The sequence below is a fragment of the Electrona antarctica genome (genome assembly GCF_951216825.1).
Source record: "Electrona antarctica genome assembly, chromosome: 9".
Lineage (NCBI taxonomy): Eukaryota > Metazoa > Chordata > Actinopteri > Myctophiformes > Myctophidae > Electrona > Electrona antarctica.
Genome location: NC_136790.1, coordinates 37,285,905 through 37,304,793, shown reverse-complemented (window position 1 = coordinate 37,304,793; position 18,889 = coordinate 37,285,905). Strand labels below are relative to the sequence as shown.

At 43.7% G+C, this 18,889-nt stretch overlaps 1 protein-coding gene and 1 long non-coding RNA gene across 2 annotated transcripts in view; one reads left to right on the top strand and one right to left on the bottom strand.

The window, feature by feature from the left end:
* The window catches only part of LOC306929950 (solute carrier family 41 member 3-like), a 36,395-nt gene that overhangs the window by 14,553 nt on the left and 2,953 nt on the right, over positions 1 to 18,889 (top strand). Inside the window, 4 exon segments of the mRNA XM_079510688.1 lie at positions 8,505 to 8,651; positions 9,434 to 9,581; positions 9,870 to 9,949; positions 13,707 to 13,841. Coding sequence (XP_079366814.1) covers positions 8,505 to 8,651; positions 9,434 to 9,581; positions 9,870 to 9,949; positions 13,707 to 13,841 — 510 coding nt within the window.
* Positions 16,332 to 17,319, bottom strand: LOC306929559. The gene is made up of 3 exons (XR_013790807.1): positions 17,259 to 17,319; positions 17,093 to 17,160; positions 16,332 to 16,565 (listed from the first exon to the last, which is right to left on the bottom strand). It is a non-coding gene; the product is annotated as an uncharacterized lncRNA (long non-coding RNA).

The following is an 18,889-nucleotide window of genomic DNA, read 5'->3' as shown; positions in this document are numbered from 1 at the left end:
GGGAATACATCACATATATAAAATGTATTTATCATGAAACATGCGTATAAGCTAAGAACGTAACTAGAACATATCTATATAATGACTACTATATGTAACCAGGCAAAATGAGATAAGCACCGGATACAAACTAAAATAGAGGGTTTTTTATTCTGGGCAATAACTACTTCTGTGTTTGTCTGTTTGTGGCTCAATGAGCAAGACGATTGTTTCACAGTGCAGCGTAACAATCAAAACATGACTTTCTTTTATAGTGCAAAAATAACTGCAGTTACACACCAACTGGAAATCCTCACTGACACATGGCCACAAACAAGAAAAGAACATACCATCACATGTTGCATTTACAAAGTGCTATCAAACACCACATCAATCACATGTTGCATTTACAAAGTGCTATCAAACACCACATCTTCAGAAAAGTAAACAAAAACACAACATAGTCAAACATCATACATGTGGTTAATAAACCTACATTCAATCCAGTATCTTAGTTCCCAGACTCCAAAGGATCAGTTTACAGCTCCCAGCTCAATCGCAGCTTCACAATAATAATCTGTTAACATCCAATGAAAACCAAAACATTACAATGTAAAACTTAACAGTGTACCTCCATACATCACTATGGTTGATAATCAATCACCATTTGTATACATAGTTACCTTGATGATATATATGTATCTGTCCACAACAGCATGCATGAAATAACCTCATGGATAGTCTCTCAGCATCTGACTTTACTTCCTACTTCCTGCTTCTGCATGCTACCTTCCTGCATTGCACTAACAAGAGAACTAGCACCATCTAGTGGCAGTATTTCAGTATGCTTTAGACCTGGCTACATATTGGCAGTATTTCACCTGGCTACATACTCCCCTGCTTTTAACAGTCAACGTCCTCGGTGACTGCCTTCTCAGCTTCTCTACCAAATTCAATGCCGACAGTGGACAACTGCGAGAACACCCCAGAATTGATAATACGTTTATTACACACCGACTGAGGGAGGTTATGTGGGTTGTGGTGCTTTCCTGCATTAAATCTCTGACTTTGTCGTGGTAGGGAAATTGGTGCAATAACCTCAGAGTTCCTAACCGGCATGTTAGAGGTATCAGCCACCGTTAACTCTGGATTGTTTACTTCAACAACCGAATCAATACTCTCAGCTCCTGTGACATCCTGGTCCTTCCATGTCCCAACCGGGGACTTCATTTCCCCCTCCATGTTCATCATGGACAGTATTTGGGTAATTAACCTCATCCAACATTACATACTCAGGATCCGTCTCTAAGTCCTCTGGTGTAACTTCAGGAGGGGCAATGACTGGTGTTACGGTTGAGATCCCCTCCTGATCTACCCTGGGGCCCAGAACAGGACCTACATAAGGCCTAAGGTTAGCTCTGTGGACCCTCTTAATAGGGCCACCCTCCACTGGCTCTACCGTATGTGTGCTACCCTGAACCTCCACTACCCTGTAAACAGTGGGGCCCCAAGCATCCTGAATTTTGTTCCTACCTTGTGGCCAATGACGGAGATAGACTAGCTGTCCCACCTGCACAGGAGGACAGTAAACCTTGTTCTTAGCTAGTTCAAGCCTTTCTAATGCTTTCTGTTCAGCATACTCTCTCGCTCTAGCATGAGCCTCCTTCAGACGCTCCTGGTGTACCACCAACCAATCATGTTTCCTATCCAACACTTGTCTCTGTCCTAATAAGGCATCTACAGGCAGGTGTGGGTGTACCCCAAATAGGAGGTAGTACGGTGAATACCCTGTAGAGGAATGAGGGGTCACATTGTATGCGTAAACCAGCTCTGGCAAGTGTTCTGGCCACCGGCGTTTCTTAGGTGGTGGTAGAGTACGCAGGAGGTCATGCAGCGTCCTATTATACCGTTCACATTGTGCATTACCCTGGGGATGATGAGGTGTGGTACGAGTTTTCTTAACCCCATATAGCTTACAGAGTTCTTGAATGACCTCACTCTCAAACGTCCTTCCCTGATCTGAGTGGAGACGTTCCGGCACGCCATACTTAAGAAACCACTCCCGGAGGAGGATCTTGGCAGTTGTGTCAGCTTTCTGGTCTTTACTAGGGAACGCCTGAGTGAACTTGGTGAACACATCAGTAATCACTAATACATTCTCACGGCCATCTGAAGCAGGATCTAACAGTGTGTAATCAACAGCCACCACTTCAAGGGGCCGTGTAGCTAAGAATGGCTTCATGGGAGCATGAATCTTGGGAGATGGCATCTTAGTAAGTACACACCTCTGGCACTGCTTTACCCATTGCTCTACATCCTCATAAATCCCTGGCCAGCAACAGCGCTGTCTCAAAAGGTTCTGAGTACGCTCTATACCCTGATGGCCTAGGTGATCATGTGCACTCTCCATTACCGCTTTCTGTAGGCATGCCGGTACCAGGAGCTGCTGATATTCACCCCCGTGGCCATCGTCAATGACACGGTATAATAACCCGTTCATCTCTGTCACTCTATGCCACTGTCTGAGTAGAGAGAGTACAGGTTTGGTCAACCCTGCTCTATCCTGATAGGTGGGCTTTCTCTTCTGGTCCCAAAACTGTCTAAATGACCTCATTGTGGGATCAGTGTGCTGAAATTGCTGCAGCTCACCTGCAGAATAACCTGGCAGAGTAGGCGTATTACCCTGTGGATCACCAGCAGAAGTACAATCACCAACTTCTGAGGCACGGACCTGGCTGACCTTGCAACATTTGATACCTACATCCACTAAATCTGGATCAAGGGCTGTTCCATACCCGATGAAATTACAGATAGACACACAGCCACCAAACTCCAAATCATCTGGGTCTGGCAGTGGCTCCCCTGCTAACGGCTGCTGTGAGAGTGTATCTGCCACAATGTTACATCGGCCAGGGCGGTATTTCACCTCAAAATCAAAAACAGCCAGCTGAGCAACCCAGCGCTGCTCAATAGCCCCCAACTTAGCAGAGTTAAGGTGACACAGGGGATTGTTGTCCGTTATGACAGTGAACTTACACCCAAGCAGATAACCCCTGAATTTATCTGAGACAGCCCATTTGAGGGCCAGAAGCTCCAATTTCATGCTGCTGTAATTTCTGTCATTTCTTTCTGCGCCTCTCAGTCTTCTACTGGCATATGCTATTACCCTTTTCTTCCCTCCCTGCTCTTGATAGAGAACAGCCCCTAACCCTAACATACTGGCGTCTGTCTCGACAATAAAAGGGACAGAGAAATCAGCGTAAGCCAGTAACGGGGCACTGGTAAGTTTCTCCTTAATTTGGTTAAATGACACCTGACACTCTGGTGTCCACAGGCAATCAAACAAGCGTTTGGATTTAACTGAAATGTTTTCTTTGCTGCAAGCATTTACCACATCATGTAAAGGTCCTGCTAGCTGGGAAAAGTTCTGGATGAATTTCCTATGATAGCTACCGAACCCTAGGAAAGACCTCAAATCCTTGCAAGTAGTAGGCACTGGCCACTGCTCCACTACAGCTATCTTATCTGGGTCGGTGCTGATGCCTTCTCTTAATCCAGAGCGAATTACATTAAGCAAGAACAAAAAAGCATGGGAATACATCACATATATAAAATGTATTTATCATGAAACATGCATATAAGCTAAGAACGTAACTAGAACATATCTATATAATGACACTATACATATAAACTATACATATATACTATACTATGCTATTGATGTATATTTATGCACCAAGTTACCCGAAATGTGTCTTAGCAGTGATGGTCGAGAGTGGAAGAAAGGAAGCAAGCAGCAGGTTGTCGTCACATCTGATCAGGTTTATTGAACAGAATAACTCAGTACAAGGCACCACGGGCAGAATGCCCCGTGGACAGTAGTCTCACATCGTAGCTAATCCGTGTGAACTCTCCGCAGTTCCACAGCGTCAACGTATTTACTAACTTTCAAGATCCCGCCTCCCCGGACACAACAAACTACCTCCGCTTCTATGGGAGCCAATCAAATGTTTACTCACAGGATCTTCCGGTGGAGGGGAGGAGGGACATGACATGTAACTCATGTGTCACACTATACCAATCATGTAATGAACTAAATGTTTTATACCAAATAGGACTAATTCAATATCTATACTATATATGAAGTATGCCGAACACATGTAATTAAATAGTTCAAACTATATTGTTAACCAGTCTAAAATGATTAAGCACAAATACATTGTATACTCATGTCAATTCTGGAGCAGAGAGCAGGAAGCTCCCTGCACACACACACACACACCCCCACAGCTGTTGTATAGCCGTTGGAGATAGGCACTGTCCTTAAGATTAGGCCAGCAACAGCACCCCCGACCCCCCTGGGGTGTTTTAGCAGCATTCTAACAAAAGGCTTTGTTTTTACGGACTGATTGTAAATAACTCTAGCAAGCTTACTCTATGTTACCACAGTATCGCATTGTCTCAACTTATAGTTCTGTGTCCTGTGCACAGTCTGTGTATCAACTGTCTATAACTAGAATTTCGCCGCCCTTTGGGCGGCGAATCCTAGTTCCGTGGGCAGCGCAATGGGAAGAAGGAAATAGCGGGATTTGACAGACTCCACTCCAGTATTGTGCCCTTGACATGTAGTAACGGATGGGTATTATTATTATTTGTTGTATTTTCACATCAAAGGAAATTAATGTAAATGAAAATAAGCAGACATGAAACTGCTGTTTACTGTTTTTGTTTGCTTACAATAAATTACTGTTTTTGGAAACCAAAAGCTGTAGAGAATGGAGCAGAACATACTGTAGTATATTTTTTGGGGGACCTTGACTGCATTATAGTAGGGCTACATTATTTTGGATTGCGGATTGCAGTGACCCCACATTGTTTGTTCGGGAACAATATTTGTAGTTACAATGAGGGCTACATGAGCCGAAGGGAGAGAAACACTTCGCCTCTCTCCAGTCCGTGCATATGGTGCTGGTACGGATCGCATCGCTGACTGACATAAACACACCGTTACAATTCAGAGGCACTTCAATAAGAAAACTCAACTAATAACGCTTGTGTGTGTTAATCTGCCCGATGCTGACGTTAGTATATAATGTTTAGATTGTTTTCCTGGCTGAATAACAACGGATCGCATCGCTGACTGACATAAACACTCCAATTCAGAGTCACCCCGCACGCACACACACACAGAATCCATGCGCCTCGGTGCGTCGCAGTTGTCATGTTTCCATGAATTAAACGGGTCGCGCAATTGTCGTGTTTACATTAATGAAACTGGTGGTGCAATTGTCGTGTTTGCATGAATTAAACGGTGTATTTATGTAATCGCGCCGCTGTCCATCCAAGTCCGAATCAGTGTGTGTGTGTCTGTGTGGGACTGTGTGTGTTGTGGAAGACGGGGAACAATGTTGCCAGGGTCGTGAATTGTAAGCGAGTTGTAGTGTGTGTAAGTAGCGTGGTGAAAGGCTTTGTTTCTGGGTCTGTTTGCTTGTTTCTGGGCCTGTTTTGATAGACCTGGCAACAGTGGCCCGTGTGTGTGTGTGTGTGTGTAGTGTTGTGTTCGTGTTGTTCTTCTAATGTGTGTGTGTGTAGCGTGTAACTTCCGGTGTTGCAGAAACATAAAAGCTCTCGTGGGTCACGTGGTTGGCTTTGAGCAAATGGGAGAGGGGATGTAGTGTTGCCAGGTCCGCGTATTGTAAGCGAGTGGTAGTGTGTGTAAGTAGCGTGTTGAATGGCATTGTTTCTGTGCTTGTTGTCATAGACGTGGCAACAAATTAGGCGGGGGTGTCGGTGCTTGTGGCGTGTTTGTGTTTATTATTGATATTGATGTTGTTTGTGAGTCTGGACGGGAGCCGGCTGTAGTGGCAGTGCGATGACAATTTTTACGCGGATGGTGTTCAGTGTGGGCGTGCTGCGCGACATGAGGAGATAGCCGTGGATCGACGCGGAGGGTAAGTCTGTGACGTGTTAGTGTGTTTAGTGGGTTATTGCAGTGTGTGTTGCAGTGTGTCAGACACTCTTGGAGTGACGTAGTAGCTGGTGGCTTTTGTTCCTGGGTTGGGAACAGCGTTTTGGGCACACCTTTTCAATTGTATAATAGATATATCCATCACTATACATATGTACTATGAAGTGCTATGACTACATACAATGCAATTATTGTGCTGTCTACATGACATGCTATAAGTCTGTTTCAAAGCTAAGTCTAAAAAGTGCTATCTAAGGGGGTAGGGTAAGTGCTATGGGCCATGATGGAGTCTGAAAAGGTGGGTTTTCAGACTACGGCAGAATATTGGGAGTGATGCTGCAGTTCTGATTGCAACGGGAAGTGCATTCCTCAGTTTTGGGGCCAGAAGGGAGAAGAGTTTGGGACGTGTGGAGCGTTGTCCCGGCGTTTTTAGTGAGGGTACTTCCAGCTTTCCTGCGTTGGCTGATCTGAGTGCGCGGGAGGGTTTGTAGGGTTCAATCATGCTTGCAAGATATGGGGGAGCCATACCTTTGGTTGCTTTGAATGCCAGCATCAGAGTTTTGTATTCTGTGCGGGCAGCGACCGGGAGCCAGTGCAGGGAGTGGAGCAGGGGGGAGACATGTGAGAATTTTGGCTGGTTGAAGACCAAGCGAGCTGCAGCATTTTGGATCAGTTGGAGAGGCTTAAGTGCACATACCAAGCCCCCAGCCACAACCTACTGGCCAAAAATGGAACTGCAGCACGTTCATGGAGGTGGACGGAGGTTCAGTGACATCATGTGCGTAACGTGCACGCGCCAACCCTGACCCCAACTTTGAGACCCAACTTTGAGATATAATGGTACTTACGGCAGGCTTCAAACGCCACTGAGCAAATTCTATTGAAATGAATAGCGGGGGGCGGGGCTGTCACTCCGGTCTGCACTCTATCCTTTATAACTCTATGGTCCATACCCGTTCGGGGATATGACACAATCCCTACCTCTCTCCCCTCTCTCTCTCTGACCCCCCCCACCCTCTATCTGCCACTTATATATAACGGGTGTCCCCTGTGGCACACTCGTTATGCAGCCAATCAACGCACAGAATGGCACACCTTCCAGCTAATCACAGCTTGCAATATCTGTGGACGCATTCCGTCCTCAAATTTTGGAATGCGTTTTGAGCCCCCTTCTCTACTCCTTGTACACCCACGATTGTGTGGCTTTGTTCAGCTCAAACCAAGTGATCAAGTTTGCAAACGACACCACAGTCATAGGCTGGATCACAAACAATGACGTAATAGGAAAGAAGTGAAGAACCTGGCACAATGGTGTCAAGAGAACAACCTGGCTCTCAACGTTGACAAAACAAAAGAGCTGATATTTGACTACAGGAGGCCTCCCAAAGACCACTCTCCCATCCAGGTCGGGGGTGCTGCAGTGGAAAGGGTCAGAGCGTTCAAATTTCTGGGAGTGCATATCACTGAGGACCTCACCTGGGCAGTGCAAACAGAGTGGGTGGTGAAGAAAGCACAACAACGCCTCTTTCCCCGAAAACTGAAGAAAGCTGGCATAGGTCCAAAGGTTCTAAGAGCTTTCTACAGAGGCACCACAGAGAGCAGATTCTTGACTGGTTGCTTCACGGCCTGGTATGGCAACTGCACCGACCTAAACTGCAAAGTGTTGCAGAGGGTTGTGCGGACAGCCGAACGCATCAGCAGATGTGCTCTCCCCCACATCCAAGCCCTGTACGATGAACACTGTAGCAAAGCGCAAGGAATCATGAAGGATTCAAGCCATTGCAATCGCAGACTGTTTGAGATACTGCCGCATGGAAAACGGTTTCGCAGTCTCAAAGCCACTGGAAATAAATGGCGAAAAAAAGCTTCTTACCCCGAACAATCAGATACATGAACAAACTGAAAAGAAACAGAGAGAATCAGGGAAAAGGAAAACGCACTATTAACACAGAGCCCGCCATGAACCGTAGAAACCGTAGGATTAAATTAGTCGTGCAGCCCGCCAGAACCGTAGCCTACGTTTTCCAGGGTTTATATTCTTTAATCCATGTTTTGATCGGATCGCATCTGTACCTGCCTCTCGCTATAGCATAACAGTCAAAGTGGGACAGTGGCCGCTGTCATTTTGAAGATGCGCGCACATCCACTTTAGCCGGGGAGCCACAGGTCCAAAAGCTCAACGGTTAAGGATTAACCTGTGATGTCATGACATACTTTTTATTTGTGTTTTTTCTATTCACTTGGTCATTAAGGTCCACAGAATGAGTTATGGCCATTTTTGTATCCCCCACCATAGACAACCAATATAAGGCAACATTTCATGATTCTGAATTCATTCCAAGCATTAGTTTTGCACGAAAAACACTCCTTGGCCTAAATTTGGCCATATCCACTTTATGCTCTTTATGCGTTTGTGTACTCCTTTTGTAATGTATGTCCGTGGCAAAGATAGAGTGATCATTAATTTGTTTTGTGCCAGGGCTGGTGATGGTGGCTGTGATCATGTGTTTTGTGCCAGGGCTGGTGATGGTGGCTGTGATCATGTGTTTTGTGCCAGGGCTGGTGATGGTGGCTGTGATCATGGGCTCCAGAAAGGCGGGCATCAACCCCGACAACGTGGCCACGCCCATCGCTGCCAGCCTGGGTGACCTCATCACCCTATCTCTGCTCGCCAGAATCAGCAGTTTCCTCTTCCATTTCCAAGGTCCCTTCAAGTGAAAATGTGTTTTACTGTTATCATTTGTTTTTCTCTGTTTTAATGTTTAGGGACTATAGGCTACAGTTGTATTCACACATAATCATGTCTATGTTACGATTCATATAGTGTGCACTGATGTGCACAAAATAACACTGACAGCTATGAGGTGACGAAAGCTTGCCCAGCATAGCAACGTTTGCTAAACTATATTGAATTGGCATTGGACAATCGCTCTTGGGGTGGGGGTTTAACGAAGGGCTAATTCCCAGAAGAATTAATGTGTTACTGCAGACATATCCTGTATGGTAGTAGATTGATTGGTTGATTGTATGTATGCTGTGCAGGCACGTGGGTCCCACTCCCTCCTGTAGTATGTATGCTGTGCAGGCACGTGGGTCCCACTCCCTCCTGTAGTATGTATGCTGTGCAGGCACGTGGGTCCCACTCCCTCCTGTAGTATGGTAGTAGATTGATTGGTTGATTGTATGTATGCTGTGCAGGCACGTGGGTCCCACTCCCTCCTGTAGTATGTATGCTGTGCAGGCACGTGGGTCCCAATCCCTCCTGTAGTATGTATGCTGTGCAGGCACGTGGGTCCCACTCCCTCCTGTAGTATGCCTCTTCTTCATCATTCTGATTGTATGTATGCTGTGCAGGCACGTGGGTCCCACTCCCTCCTGTAGTATGTATGCTGTGCAGGCACGTGGGTCCCACTCCCTCCTGTAGTATGTATGCTGTGCAGGCACGTGGGTCCCACTCCCTCCTGTAGTATGCCTCTTCTTCATCAGGCACGTGGGTCCCACTCCCTCCTGTAGTATGCCTCTTCTTCATCATTCTGATCCCAGTGTGGCTCATCATCGCCCGCCGCTCTCCTCCAATCAGAGAGGTCCTCAGGTCAGGGTGGACGCCTGTCATTGTGGCCGTGTGCATCAGCAGGTAACTATATGACGCTACATCCACTCCACTTGACTCCACTTGACACCACTCCTCTCGATTCAACTTGATTCAGTTGTACTCATTATCATAATAATTGTTTACTTGTTTACTGTGCGCACACACGCACTCACATGCGCGCGCACGCGCGCGCGCGCTCGCACACACACACACACACACACACACACACACACACACACACACACACACACACACACACACACTTACCTGTACAAGTGTACATACCTCTCCAAAATACCTCATACCTCTCTTTTGTACTGTACTCCCCAGCATCGGTGGTCTAATCCTGGAGAAGATGGTGAGCGATCCAGCCTTTGAAGGCATGGCAGTGTTCACTCCAGTAATAAATGGTGAGCATCAGGTCAGGAGCACACTCATCAGTTATCAGAAACAGGGTTTGACGTTTAGGACCCAAAAGCAGGACGAGAGACAGAGGAAAAGATATTCAAAACTAGATAAAGTGCCCCTCGGGGCACAGGTCTTCACCAGGCCAGGTCAGGTTGTGGCCTCCTGGTGGTGCTATAATAGGCCAATGTGAAAAGGGTGCCATTTGTTCATACACCATTGATGGCAATTGGATGATTTGAGGCATTTTGTTGCAAAAATGTGTTTTGCTAAAATCCACCTGTTGGTGGCGTTATAACAGGCCAATGTGAAATAGTCCATGAGCCGGACAAGTTTTCATTACGAAATGAGTGGGCAAAACCATACCTATATTAAATTGTTTAGAAGGTCAATATAAGTAAATTAATATATGATAACACTTCCACAGGAGCAGCTTTTTCATATTTATCACACATTGTTATTTTCACCTACATGATGGGTGAATAGGATGAAAAAAAATTAAGAACTAGTGATCACCATGAAACTTCCCTAGTTGATTAATTACATACAAACAATGATTTATTGTATTACAAGTTTTCTGAAATTGTATCTTTAAATATGCAAAATAGGCATTATATAGGAAAATATGCCTGATTTCGCCTAACTTTCCCGAATCAATATTCAATCCAAATATTGGATTGAATATTGTATTGACAGTCAACATTCTTATTTCATTGTGTTAACATGTCAAAGTCAAAGGTTTTAAACTAGGGAATATTCAATGTCCATTTAGTAGCCAATGTATCATCTAACTATAAATGCAAAGTCTGTCTGTACAGCTGTACGTCTGTAATCCATGTAACTCGAGAACCGTTCGCCCCACCTATTTCAAATTCGACACACTCGTTCCACACCCCCACAGGGAGTGCAGTGCCCGGTGTCGAGTTGGTCGGACCCATGGTTGTCCAGAACCGCCACAAAAGGCCTCTCCCGGGCCACAGCTGACATCACAAGGCCTCTGCCTCTGCAACTCCATATTTGGGCATGCCTAAATACGGGTTCGTCCCACCGACTTCTGACATCTGCATAGACATCTGCATAGACCCCATATTTGCCCCATAGATGGGCATAAATGGTGATACCGCTGACATCACTTCTGACATCACCAGCTCAACAGAATTATAAATTGGCTAATAGATGGCAGTTACAGATCACCTTTTTTACATGCCAATATGCCCAAAGGTACCCGAGCCTACCGCAACCGGATGCATGACGCACAACAACGTACACGGAGAGCTGAGTCAGACAAAGCACGAGATGCACGCCTAAAGCTGCAAGATCTGTGGTTGGTGTCAAATTTGCACACTCAGTCCACGGCACGCATCACCCTGTGTCCAACCGACATCATCTATCCATTCACTCGGGGGCGGGGGCCAACAGTTTCCAGTGAGACCCTGCTTCGGCATGACTGTCAATAAGTCTCAGGGCCAGACACTACACCATGTTGGGGTCTTCTGCATGAGGGACTTCTTCAGCCATGGCCAGTTCTATGTGGCGGCCAGTAGGGTTAGCAAATCAAGCAGGCATTCTTGCTCGAGATGAAGAGACAAACAAGAAGTGCCAGTTTATCAGCAATGTTGTTTTTAAAGAGGTCCTTACAATATAAGTGCAGTGCCCGGTGTCGAGTCGGTCAGACCCATGGTTGTCCAAAACCGCCACAAAGGTCCTCTGCTCGGGCTCTGTGCAGGGCCCCTGCCCAGGCTCCCACGGACTGGTAAATTCAGTCCTTTATTTCCGAGTGATAATCAGGCCCTCTTCTTGGGGTTGGTTATTGCATGTTTGTAATTTGCACATTGATGTGCATTTCAAGCCATGTCAAGCACGTGCATCCTGGGAGCTTGCATTTGCGACTGCAGCAGCTGCAACACTACATCAGGAGCTGGAGATCCCTGCATCCATTCGACAGTGTGCCAACCATCATCATTTCTGGCCCAGCCATGCTGAACTAGGCTTGGGACTTGCAGGTGTTGTTGAAGACTCCCTCTCCAAATGCCAGCTTGGTAGTTGGCACGCATGGCATGCATGAAAAGACAGTCCTTAAATGGTGTCAGCTGGCTCGACTCAAGTGCCCCACGTTGTGCACAGAAAAGCTGGTGGCGTAATGTGTTGATGTCCTCATTCAGCACTTATTTTCGAATTATTCCATTTGTGTGCAGAGTTTTGCATTAAAAAGCCATTTAAGCATATATGAAGGTATTGAATAAGTAAAATGACTATTCCAATCAATTACCCATACTTGAATTATGCAGAAAGGTGTGATTATAGGTCTCTACACAATAATGGCTCAAATGTTGATCATATATTTTTGTAAGAATGTGTGTGGTAATATAGGGGGCCACATATTCAATGCATGATAATGACCACTAAGCTATGTGTCTGCAATGGTTATCATGCCAAACTGTGAAGTAGAGATGCACAACAACGTCAACAAGTCAAAAAAATCACCAGCTTTGCCCACCCATTTGATTCTATAGTGGCCCTGGCTTGTGTTATCACACTATAATAGTGTTTCTGATTGTATCTCTAGAGTTACAAAACGTACAAACACATGTTACCACTCATATTAAAGCTTAGAATGGTGATCAGTTTTCTATAGCCATTAGGAACATGTTGGTTCTTAGCACACACTTCCAAAATGGGGATATTTGCAAGCCTTATTTTAAATTTCTTAGATGTGTGTGCAACATACTGCATTAAAAGCCCATTTAAGCATATATGGAAGTTTTGTGGAAGTAAAATAACCATTCCAATCAATTCCCCATATTTGAATTATGCAGAAAAGTGGTTTCATTGGTCTCTGCACAAAGTAAGGTTCAAAAGTTGATCATATATGTGTTGTCACAATTTGCATGTGGCAATATAGTGGTGAATGTATTCAATGCATGATAACTGCTGCTAGTCTGCGATTGTTATCAAACAAAAATGTGAAGTAGAGATGTACAGCTAGTTAAAAATTCAAACAAGAATTTGCCCACCCATTTCGTAATTAACGCGCAAATCAGGGGGGTCTGGCTCATGGACTAAAAGGGGTGGGATATATTCCTCAGCCTAGTAGGAAAGTCTGTGAAAGATTTCACGTAAATTGCACGCTGCGTTCATGATTTGAGGCTTTTTGTTTCAAAAAGGCCAATCCTGCAAACTTTGAAAGCAAATGTTAGCCAATTAGGATGGAATATGAGATATCGGACAGATCCATCTTGAACACATGACTATAGAGATAGTGTGTAACGATTTGCGGGATTTTTGGACAGAATCTGGAGGAGTAATAAATAATAAAATAAAAAAAATAAAAAGTAAATGTTTTTCAAAAGTCGGCCTCCTGGTGGCGCTATAACAGGCGGTTCTGGAAATTTTGGGGCAGAGGTTCATCGTTGGCATCCAGGGAGTGTGTGTGCACAATTTGGCATTGTCCGGGTTAACGGTGCCGGAGATTAGCTGTTCACAGACGGACGGACGGACGGACGGACGGACGGACGGACGGACGGACGGACGGATCTCCCCATGGCATCTCTCCCCAGGCCTTCGGCCTGGGGAGAGAGTATGGTAACACAACTGAAAAGTAAAACCCTATTGGCACACAAGTAGGCTATCTAAATATTGAATCAATCAATTCAAACTGTCTGGGGTACATGCACGCATAGTCTGCATGGCTGCCTAAGAAATCACTTTAGAATGTTATACCTACTGGATAGCTAAGTAGCCTAACTTTTGCATTCTCCTCAGGTGTAGGGGGTAACCTGGCAGCCATCCAGGCCAGCAGGATTTCCACTTCCCTTCATTACTGGAGCTGTCCTGGAACTCTGCCCTCCAACGTGGCTCACAAGTGGCCTGACCCCTGTGTGACCTTCTGCTCCTCAGGTTAGATAACCACAACCCCACAGAGAATAACTTTCTCTGTGCCATTGATCAATGGCGAATTGGGTGGAAACCTTGTATGTCCATGAAATGTTACTTATCAGGCAATGGGAAAAAAGAACCTGTGCTCCAATAGATCCAAAATGTAGTTATGATTTAGTCACAAGCTATTGTTAATACTTCATTTATTTAAACCCACAGACACACTTATACTTTTAACCACAGATTATAAAGGTCGGATTGCGCGTGCTTTGTCAAATTGCCATGGGGTCCACACCAGAACGGTGTTAGGCCTTTTATTTTTCCCTTGCCGCAGGTGACACCCTCACCACTTGTGCCCCCTGACACCCCCGCTAATCAAAACAACTAGCTATGCTCCACATGGTAACACTTGCAGATACGGTTCATGAACTAATTATTAACTAATGATTAACTAATACATTAGTTAAGCATTAGTTAATCATTAGTTCATCACAATTCATCATGAATCATGATGAATTCATCATGATTCATGATGATGATGATTCTGATGATTCATCATGAATCGTCATTAGTTAACCACGATTTGTAGATGATTTATAGATCTAATTTTTCCGCCCAAATCTATGCCCAGGATGAGTGCTCATAGGCGGGTAGGTCTCTCAGTCTCTCTGGAGGTCATTCCTGGTTGTACCCATGGGTCATTTTACTCAATTCTTTGCCCACGATGGGTGCTCAAAGGTTGGTAGGGGTCTGTCCGGAGCTCTCTCTGGTGCTTTATGGATCATTTTTGGACCCCCCCATTTTGCCCAAATCTATACCCAGGATGAGTGCTCATAGACGGGTAGGGTTAGTGAGCAGACTCGGTCTCTCTGGAGGTAATTTTTCTCAATTCTATGCCCACGATGAGTGCTCAAAGGTGGGTAGGGGTCCCTGGTGTTTTATGGATAATTTTTGACTCACCCATTTTGCCCAAATCTATACCCAGGATGAGTGCTCATAGACGGGTAGGGTTAGTGAGCAGACTCGGTCTCTCTGGAGGTAATTTTTCTCAATTCTATGCCCACGATGAGTGCTCAAAGGTGGGTAGGGGTCCCTGGTGTTTCATGGATCATTTTTGGACTCACCCATTTTGCCCAAATCTATACCCAGGATGAGTGCTCATAGACGGTTAGGGTTAGTGAGCAGACGCGGTCTCTCTGGAGGTAGTTTTTCCTCAATTCTATGCCCACGATGAGTGCTCAAAGGTGGGTAGGTCTCCCTTGTAGAGGTCTCCCTTGTAGTTTATGCGTAACTTCTGGACATTATCATCATGAACTACCATTACATTTTACTTACTAGAGAGTTGGACTCTATTAATGATTAACTATCATTAGTTAATAGTTAGTTAATTGATATTTGCACCCCAAAGTAAAGTGGCAACATTATCATCATGAACTACCATTACATTGTACTTACTTACTAGAGAGTTGGACTCTCTTAATGATTAACTATCATTAGTTAATAGTTAGTTAATTGATATTTGCACCCCAAAGTAAAGTGGCAACATTTTCATCATGAACTACCATTACATTGTACTTACTTACTTACTAGAGAGTTGGACTCTATTAATGATTAACTATCATTAGTTAATAGTTAGTTAATTGATATTTGCACACCAAAGTAAAGTGGCAACATTTTCATCATGAACTAGCTGTAGTTAACAGTTAGTTAATGGTTATTTGCACCCCAAAGTAAAGTGACAACATTTTCATCATGAACTAATCATGAACTCATGATTAACTAATCATGAATTCATCATGAACTGGATATATGGACACAAAGTCACATCAATATAAATAATAGTGAATGCAAAACAATACAATACATTACAATCTGAATCCAAATGTACAATTACAAGCCACCTTCAATATTGCCAATTTTTGCCATTTTTTATTTATTTACAGCAACCCCCCCCCCCCCCCACACACACACACACACACTCTCTCCCCCCACACAGAAACTAAAAAATAAAATAAAAACACTTCACACAAACAAAAATATACCACAAAATAAATAAAGTATTATACAAAATACAAATGTAAAATACAAAATAACAACAAAACAAAAGCAAGGAAGTAGGCAGAGGACACAGGCCGAGGGGCAGGCCGACACCAGCCACCCGGGCCAACAGCGGGTGAGCTAGATACAGCCCTGGCGCAGACGCCAATGGACTGGCATCCACACATCTGGCCCACCTGCTGCCCGCCAAGGCAAGGCCTTTAACAAAGCCAACAACAGTGCTTATCCAAATCAGCAGCACAATGTTTCCTCTCAACTATAAAACTAAAGTACTTGTTAAGATCATTGCTTATCCAATATGGTTTGACACAACTATGAAACAAAATGACCTGGCTCTTATAAATATAACACAGTCAACAATGAATAGTAATTGTTACATGGCCACTTATTATTACCAAATAGACATAGAAAAAATATGAAAACCCTTAGTTCCCAAAGTTTGTTTTTGTTCTCGTTGGGGCTCTTTTATCTGAACTGTGACAGTGTTCGATTGGTCTTTGTCCTACCACACAAACCATGGATCTCGCCACCCAGTATGCACTGGGAATCTATCTGGGGAAACGTTGGGTATGGAGACAGTGGAGCCTCACATGCACCTTGGCTCCTCGATGGATGGGAAGGGAACCGCTGTCCTCTTCTCCACGTGAGATGCTCCAAGGGATGAGGATGGGATCTAAAAAACCTGACCTATGATAGATCAGACAAGATCCAAAACCCCACGAATTAGCATAAATTAACACCTTTTTAACTTGCATTAGATAGCTTAATCATGTTCTTTTTATAGTAATCATGTATTTAAAATACATTGAAAACCATTCAAAATAATTCAAAACACGTATTTTCTTTTACAATGTTTAATATTCAATGAACTGTTCCTTTTCCACAAAAATAAAAATAGTATGAAATGCTCCTTTAAGTATCACAATGTAATGAGTTAAATTGCATAAAGTGCACATTCAAAAGGTTTACAGGGTGTTTTGTGCAGTAACTAGGAGGTATTTATGACGCAAATGTGCTTAGTATGTACCCTTAAAATGTACCTTCAGTCACTATAACCCACAATTCTCATGTACATGCATATTGTATTCCTTCAGTAACAAACTGTCTTTCAAAATGTAACATGAACTTAAATGTAACAATAAATCATTGGCAGGATGTATTGTGGCTAAACACCATTTAAGATAACCATCTTTGTTCTACATTGTCTCACTCACCACTTCATGAATGCTGAGACTGCAATGTCACCTGGCTGCTCAGTGATTTGCAACACTCTCACACTGCTCTGCAAAGTTCAAAATGACACAATACACAAATCAGGAGTTGCCTAACAACATTAAGAATGTGAATGATTTGAATTGGAAGATTATGTTTTAGTCTTACCAGGCAGATTGCAAAAGATTGTCTCTCTGTGTTTGTTTACAACAGCACATGAAGAACCAGCCATGTGTTCAATTGAACAGGAAAAGGACGTTTTCCTGCTTAAATACTAACAGGAAGTAGAATCACTGGTAGGCTGGACACAAATGCTTACAGGCTCACTGATTGGCCACTGGCAATCACAGAGCCAGGTAATTTTAATCCTTTAAAACCTGTTAGACACCCTGTTTGTTTTGCATTTTTTCTCTTTCGTGTAAATAGCTTGTTTTGTATTTTAAACAGACTTGTGGAGCAACATTTTAGAACTTAAATGTGTGTTATTTCAAAAGCATTTTAGATCGTTTTTAACACTTGTAAATTGGCTGCCTGCTTTCAAGCCTGGGTAGGCTGAATTAAAAAATAGTTAATAGGATACATACGTTCATTTCAGTGATTTTTTTTTTTACAGTGAATGAATGCATTTAAGTTATATACAATATATCTAAAATGTTGCTCTACAAGTCTGATTAAAATGCCAAGAAGCTATATACATGAAAGGGAAAAGAAACAAACAAACAAACAGGATGTCTAACACGTTTTTGCAAAGGGTTAAAATTACCTGGCTCTGTGATTGCTAACCTAAGTGGCCAATCAGTGAGCCTGTAAGCGTTTATGTCCAGCCTACCAGTGATTCCACTTCCTGTCAGTATTTAAGCAGGAAAACTCCCCTTTCCTGTTCAATTGAACACATGGCTGGTTCTTCATGTGTTGTTGTAAACACACACAGAGGAACAATCTTTGCAATCCACTTGGTAAGACTAAAAAATAATCTTCCAATTCAAATCATCCACATTCTTAATGTTGTTAGACAACTCCTGATTTGTATATTGTGTCATTTTGAACTTTGCAGAGCAGTGTGAGAGCGAGTATTGCAAATCACTGAGCAGCCAGTAGTACAGGTGACATTGCAGTCTGAGCCCATTCATTCATTGATCAGTGGTGAGTGAGACAATGTAGAACAAAGATGGTTATCTTAAATGGTGTTTTACATTTTGAAACACTTATTTCTGTACATGAGTATTTTGGGTTATGGTGATTGAATGTAAATTTTTAGTGCATCTCTCACCTGATGGGGGATTTAAAAACATTTTACACAGAGTGTGTGAATAACATGCTATTGGATCTTGTCCGATCTACCATAGGTCAGTTTTTTTTTTAGATTGGGTGATCCCCATCTTCATCCCCTGGAGCACATGGAGAAGAGGACAGCGCTTCCCTTCCCATCCACTGAGGAGCCCAGGTCCATGTGAGGCTCCACATTCTCCATACCCAACAATTCCCCAGATAAATTCCCAGTGCATATTGGATGGCAAGCTAACGGATCCAAGTCTGGACACTGATGGTGCAACATTGATTCCCCTCCCTCACGGTTTGTGTGGTAGGAAAAAGACCAATCGAACAATGTCACAATTCAGATGAAAGAGCCCCAATGACAACGGAACTAAGGGTTTTCATATTTTTGCTGGCTTTTCTTTTTGTTTGTTATTTTTCATATTACTGCTGTCTATTTGGTAATAAGTGGCCATTTAACACTTTGTTATTGATATACATCACATTTTGTTTTTTGTTTTCTGTGTGGGGGGAGGGTGTGGCTG